Source organism: Tamandua tetradactyla, chromosome 19, assembly GCF_023851605.1.
Source record: "Tamandua tetradactyla isolate mTamTet1 chromosome 19, mTamTet1.pri, whole genome shotgun sequence".
NCBI classification, from domain to species: domain Eukaryota; kingdom Metazoa; phylum Chordata; class Mammalia; order Pilosa; family Myrmecophagidae; genus Tamandua; species Tamandua tetradactyla.
This window is the reverse complement of record NC_135345.1, coordinates 47127645-47135133: the sequence shown is the minus strand read 5'-3', so window position 1 is coordinate 47135133 and position 7489 is coordinate 47127645. Positions and strand designations below refer to the sequence as shown.

At 35.5% G+C, this 7489-nt stretch overlaps 1 protein-coding gene across 1 annotated transcript in view; it reads left to right on the top strand.

The window, feature by feature from the left end:
* The first annotated feature begins 1369 nt into the window (after positions 1-1369).
* YIPF7 (Yip1 domain family member 7) overlaps positions 1370-7489 on the top strand; it is a 33169-nt gene continuing 27049 nt past the window's right edge. The window contains exons 1-2 of the mRNA XM_077136768.1: positions 1370-1477; positions 2953-3069. Coding sequence (XP_076992883.1) covers positions 2954-3069 — 116 coding nt within the window. The 5' untranslated portion in view covers positions 1370-1477; position 2953. The remainder of the gene's footprint in view (positions 1478-2952; positions 3070-7489) is intronic.

Genomic DNA, 7489 nt, shown 5'->3' with positions numbered 1-7489 from the left:
ACTAGATGAACTAAAATAATCAATTGATGAAACTGTGACTATTTATAACACCTGTCTAAATAACTGCTACAATGATCTAAATTACACTTTAGATGTATATGTTTACATAAACATTTCTATGATTCATTACTTTCAAAAACAGTTAATGCATACTTTACATGTATGTCTTATATAATATTGCATGTATAAGATTAGTTTTAAAGTATTCTTACATATATATTAATGGTTCATTAATGCACCTCTCAGGAGATTACAGTCATTTGGTCTTCAAGGTTCCGTGGCTCATAGTTCCATTGAGGCTTAAACCGATGTTTCATTTTTATATGCATTCTCAGCCCACATATTTCTGCAATTCATTTAATCAAGCTGGCTTCTCATGAAGAAAGAGTAAGTCAAAAGGAAAAAATCACAAAATAAGTTTAAAATTTATCTAAATGGGCTAAAATTTATCTAAATAGACTAATATTAAAAATATTATCTTTGTAAGCTTTTCATTGAACTTGGAAAAAATAATGTAATTTGAGTTTCTGCTGTCACAGAAAGGAATCTGTGTTCTCACATAAAGAAAATTCTGAAAGAAGAAGTAGAAAGGATGATGGTCTAAGTTTGGCTTTATGTAACAATCTGGCCTTTTCCAATGCCATTAGTACATTAAGACAAGGAAGTTGTCAAAATCTGGAAACCATCCTCAATAATGCTCCAATCTTATCCCTCCCATCCAGTAGGAATGAAATCTATAAAATATTCTTTCTAAATGTCTTTTATATCATTCGGTCCATCCTATCTCCACTGGCCCTGTGCCAGTCCAGACAATTCATCAGCATTTTTCTGGTCTTGCAGGTCAGAATCTAGGTCACAGTATATCTGCCTTGGGTTTTGCTGGAGAAGTAAGAAGCAGGGAAAAATGTCTGAAGCAGATAACATGCTAAATGTTCATGTAAGTTGAATAGTTCAGAATTTAATAGAATTAAAAACACTCCATTTCCAATTCAATGCCAAGATTTCCTTGTTAAGATTGTAGACCATTCACTGATTGTCATTGTATATTTCTAGGAAATCCTGTCTAGGTTGAAAATATTCTTACAGGCTATAAACTGGAAGGGTTATTAAGGTCCCTTTGCATTGCTTGCCTCAAATAAATTATCTTATTTTAGCAGTGAATGAGGTATCCACATAAGGAAACTGAATTTCTAAGATCCACAATTCCATTCTAGCAAATCATCTGGCTGCACACTGTTCATTGTGTTTGTAAACATTAATAAGTATTATAAGATACTATATTTTGCTTTTGGCAAGCTTTTCTGTTTTTCCTTTTTTTTTTTTCTTGGCTGTAGCATCTGTTCAGAGTGTCAAAGGAATACAAAATTAGAAACATATAAATAGCCAGGACGTCATCTTTTCACTAACCGTTTTGTTTTAAATTGCTCAAGTAAAGCTTCAGTCGTTGGAGAATCTTCCCATATAGAACGTTATAGAGGTATGTGTCTGAACCTCCTAAAAGACTTGACGTTCAAACAAAATTAGAAACTGGGTTATGTAAGGACGCTAATGCTAAGAGTTATGTTACATAAAGCTTTGCATGTTATGAAAACTTCATGTATTCTCAAGGGAATTATTCTCTATGCTTTATAATAACATTTTCTGAGATGGAGAAAGTTATGTTATTAAATTTTAAGTTATTTAAATTATAAGTTGTTAAAAGATTTATCACTGATTTTAATTTACATAATTCATAGCTACTCTCATATGCATTACTGATGAAAAATCTTGATTTATTCAGTCAGATGTATGAATTAGCTGCATCTAATTTTAGGAAAACTTTCTGTATTTTTACCGAACTGAACAATTTGATATACTTGGCAATTGTTACCTGAATGTTTCTGGTTAATGAATCTGGCTCTCATAGTTCTGAGTGTTTATGTAATGTAATATGAAATTTATTGTAAGTAGTATTTCATAGATTACTATAAACACAAATCCTAATGATTTTTAAATTTACTGTTTTTAAATAAAAAGTTTTTAAAGAAAATTAAAGCTTGAAATAGTCAATTGAATAGCCATATCTGTCCAAGTGAGATTCTCATCATAAGAGCCTAATTTCTAATTCTCATCATAAGAACCACTATTACTTTGCTAAAATCTTCTTCCCCATCTCCTCTACCTCTCAAATCTTTCTTCTTCAGTCTGGTATTTCTTACTGTTAAATCTTGTTCAGGACCCTGCCTTCCTCTTTACTCTCAGGAGTGAGTGGAAAGCACATGGAGCAGGTATAGGGAGAAAGGCATTTCCTTCAGCAGTATGGAACCGTGCTCCCTCTGACTCAGCACAAAGCCCGAGTGTACATGCAGGGCAAGAGGAGAAGGAAAATATTCCAGACATTTTTTAGGAAATGCCAGTTAGAACTGGGAAATTGGCTTTTGGGTTTGGTTTTGTTTGAGGAAGAGGAGGCTGTTAGGAAACTTTAAATTACAGAAAAATCAAACTCAATTATTATTATTATTATCATCATTTAGTTTTTGGCTTTGCTAAAAGGATATATGAAAGAGCTTAAAGTCAGGAACTGAAATTGTTTAAAGGGAAGCCTCCTAGATGTATACCAAGTTTTATGTTTTTGTCTTAAATTGCTGAGAATAAGGTATTTAGAGAAGAATGTTAGATTTTTCAGGCCAACTAAAGTCAATTTAGTCAAGGTCACGGTTCCAGTATGTGCAAATTCAGAAAAGGTTATTGGGAAAAAATGTATTTTTTATAACTGGCTTTCTACAAATGACTTTCTACTATGCATGTCCACCTGTTCACCCCAATAATTAATATTCCTCCTCGAAAGAATACTTTTTTCTCTGATAGAAATCTGGTCATAATCACACCATCAACTAATCTTTGTAAGTATCTCAAAAGAAATTTTCTTGATTTATAAATTTATCAGTAAAAATACTCTTTTTTACTTTTCAGGATGTCAAATTTGGAACAATTTGACCTTGGTTTTTACCAATCTAATTATACCATTGATTATCAGGAGCAGGTTGAAAGTGATTCTAATGCTTATGGAAATCCTTATGGATCTGGAAAGTAAGTACTTTATTTTGAGGAAATATGCTCTCATTTTAAGTAATCGTAATTTCATGGCAAGTGGTTCCAAGTAGGGAAATTTCCTTGGGGCGAGTAAAAGCTCTAGGCAACTTCATCAGTAAAGCATTCAAGAAGAAATGTCAGAAACCTCAGAGAAATTGAGCTCTCCAAGTATGCCCTTTATCTCCTCAGGCCCAGTTATACGTGAATGGTTTGTCTTCCACTTTTGAAAATATAACGTAATAGGGAGTCTGGGAATGTAGGTTCTGGAAAAACAGAAACTAATTTCCTTTTATTTGATACTCTGCATGACACTGCTTGAGAAACAGATTTAATTTAATTTAATATGCATTTGTTATGTGCCTATGTGTATGTCAGGGATTGAGAAAGACACTACAACCCAAAGATAAAGAAGAAATCCATATTCCTTTTCCTGAAAAAAACTTAGGAATATATGTTGAGGAGATGGACAATTAAATATGCAATTTTATTACCATCTAAAAAGTGCTATGATCGAATCAACATAAACATATTTCAAAATGTGTTATTTCATTGAGTTGAAAATAAAACAAAATGATTAAGAATTTACTATTTGCCCTATACTATTGACAAAAAAAACCATGAGATTTAGAATAAGAAGAATTTAGTTCCTGTTCTCGCTCCAGTATTTGTTGTCTTTGTGTCATTGAGAATATTTTAATTTCTCTGAGTGTCTTAATCTGAGAAATAACGGTATGGAAATATCCACTTCATGGAATCATAATGAAGAATAAATGTATAATTCACAAGTAAGTGCTGTTTTAAGGTAAAAATCATTATACAAATGCTATTTAGTCATGGAACTATAGCTTGCAAATGAAATCGATACTTTGTTGCCTAAAGTCACTTAAACTGCCTGTATTTGGTCGTTCAGTTGCTTCTTTGGATTTTGTGGCTGTTTGAAGCTGTATGTACCCCAGAAAAACACAGTCTTATACTTATCTGTTCTGTGGGTATGGGCCCTTTGTAAGTAGGATCATTTGATGAGACTACTTCAATTAAGGTGTGACCCATCTCATTCAGTATGGGACTTAATCCTATGACTAGAGTCCTTTAAAATGGAATGAATACAAGTCTCACTGATATGAACTAATACTAGTAAGTGAATTCTTAGAGTTAAAGCTAAGAACACAGGTTACCAGGAGATAGAAAGAGGGTCAAGATTGGGCATTTGGTACTGAAGGAATACAGACTGTGCAACAGGACTGATTGTAAAAATTCAGAAATGGATAGCACAATACTACCTGATAGTAGCACAATAATGTAAGTACACTGAATGAAGCTGAATATGAATAAAGCTGAGAGAAAAGGCTGAGAGTACGTATGAAACCAGAAGGAAAGAGAGAAGATAAAGACTGAGACGGTATAACTTAGGAATGCTTAAAGTGGACAGTGATGTTGATTAAATGTACAAATATAGAAACGTTTTTGCGTGAAGTAGAACGCATGAATATCAATATTGCAAAGAGTTGAAAATAGATGTTTTATAGGAAAAGGTACAATCAATGCAAGGCTAGGGTCTATAGTCACAGTAACATTTTAATATACTTCCACTAAATGTAACATAGGCATTATGCCAAAACTAAATGTCAACAAGTGGGGCATGGGGGTGGGAGTGGCATGAGTCCTCCCTCTAGAGGGAGGGGTAAGGACTCTATGAGGAAGAAAAGAAAATGTCTTCAAATAGATTATAGTGGTGAAGGCATGTCTATTTACTTAGGCTGGATTGTATGATGTGTGAGTAAAATTGACTAAAAATGAACAGAAACAAACAAGTGCTAGAGAAAATGTGGAGAAAGGGATGTACCTATTCACTTTTGGTAGGGAAATGAGAAGTGTAGCCCCTCTGGAGGGCAGTGTGGCAGTTCCACAGGAGGCTGGGGGTGGGGTTGCCATATGATCTTGCATTACCTTTGCTAGGTAAAGCACAGGTAATGTGCATTCTCTGTGGAGGCACAGAGAATGTGGATAGGAATGGACATTTGCACACTGGTGCTTCTGGTGGCAGTGTTCGCAATTCACAATGGATGAAGGTGGCCTAAGGTATAAAACTGAGGAATGGAAGGGGGAAATATGGTGTTTACATACAATGGAGCACTGAGCGGCTGCAAGAAGGAATGAAGTTGTGAGGCATGCAACTAGGTGAATGACCCTTAAGGCCAGTATGTTGAATAAAATGTCAGATACAAAAAGACAAATACTATCATGCTTCAGCCATATGGATTAACTATAATATACAAACTCAGAGAATTGAAGTCAAGAGCATGGGTTATCAGATTGGGGCCTATTGTAAAGGTTCCTAGATTGTAAACTCTTACAGCAGTCATATATTCAGGATTTGTAACTGTTATTTCTAAAATCTGAGATACTGAGCTATTTGTGTATAACCTGGTCATTCCCTGAAACTTCAGGTATTTATGTGACACTTGAGATTCAGAGTTAGAGCACTGAAGCTATGAAAGTCAGCATTACCCCAAACAGTAAGTGTTAGAAAAAGTTGAAAAAGTGATCAGACTTCATCTAGAGATAGGAATGAAGCTGATCTGGATATGACTACAGTATCTCAGAATACTGGGTAAAGGATGATATGGCCCATATTTTCAAACTTCAACTTCTGTGCAAGATCAAAGAGAGAGATGTTTATTTGGTGTGAAATTTATATTTTTGGTAGTACAGTATCTAATTTAACTTGTATGGTCAGTTTACTTGAATACCATAATTGCATGGAATATTAAATAGGGGGTACATTCTTGTTGGTTTGTCCAGGTTAGTGTGATGCCCCAATATATTCCAGAGTAATTTGAGCAGAGAATAAAAAAGTATTTGTAAAGTCCCCTCGGTGGTGTAGGGAGAAAGGAGAAAATATTCAACTTCCCCATCTGGGGAATTCCTGAAATTCTCCCAAGCAGTGGGGACAACCATTCAATAGGCTGAACCTTCAATCTTGGGGCTTGCCCCTATGAAGCTATTCCTGCAAAGGATAGGCTAAGCCTACTGATAGTTGTGCCTAAGAGTCAACCCCGGAGAGTGCTTTTATTACTCAGATGTGGTCTCTCTTTCTAAGCCAATTTGGTAGGTGAACACTCTGCCCTTCCCTGTACATGGGACATGATCCCCAAGAGTGTAAATCTCCCTGGCAATGTGGGACCTGACTCTCGGGAATGAATTGGGAGTTGAACTGTGTTCCATAGCCTTGACTCTTGAAGAAGACTGTGTAACTATATAGCTTTTACAATATGACTGTGTGACCATGTGTCTGATGGTCACATCCAGGGTATGAACAGATAAGTAAAACAAAAATACATAAGGATAAAAACTTTTAAAAATATAGGGAGAGATAAGGGTAAAATTGGGTAGATTGAAATACTGTGGGTCAATGAGAGGGAGGGGTAAGGGGCATGGCATGTATGAGTTATTTCTTTTCTCTTTCTATTTCTTTTTCTGGAGTGATGCAAATGTTCTAAAAATGATCATGGTGATGAATACACAAGTATGTGATAATATGGTAAGACACTGATTGTATATTATGGGTGGACTATACATGTGTGGATATTTTTTAATAAAAACATTTTCCCTCTATTATTTATTTTTAATCCATATGTTTTACTCATCTGTCCATATCGTAGATAAAAGGAGCATCAGACACATGGTTTTCACAATCACACAGTCACATTACAAAAGCCATATCATTATACAATCATCTTCAAGAAACATGGCTACTGGAACACAGCTCTACAGTTTCAGGCACTTCCCCCTAGCCTAATACACCTTAAACTAAAAAGGGGACGTCTATATAATGTGCAAGAATAACCTCTAGTATAACCTTTTGACTCTGTTTGAAATCTCTCAGCCACTGACACTTTATTTTGTCTCATTTCTCTCTTCCCCCTTTCGGTCAAAAAGGTTTTCTCAATCCCTTGATGCTGACTCATTCAGAAATCCCAGCTCATTCAAGGATTTCTGCCCCATGTTGCCAGGGAGGTTTACACCCCTGGGAGTCATGTCCCACATAGGGAGGGGGAGAGCAGTGAGTTTGCTTTCTGTGTTGGCTGAGAGAGAAAGAGAAACCACATCTGAGCAACAGAAGAAGTTCTCTGTGACTCCTAGATCTAATTTTAAGTAAGCTTATTCTATCCTTTATGGAGATAAATTTCATATGAACAACTCCTAAGATTGAGGGCTCGGCCTATTGATTTGGTTGTCCCCACTGCTTGCAAGAACATCAGGAATTCTCCAAATGGGGAAGTTTAATTTTCCCCCTTTAAAAAATGGAATGAAGACAGAGAGAGAGAGAGAGAGAGAGAGAGAGAGAATGAGAGAGAGAGAGAGAGAAATCCATGAAAGTAAGAAGCTGAAATCAGCAAAGCCTGGAAGAGAAGGC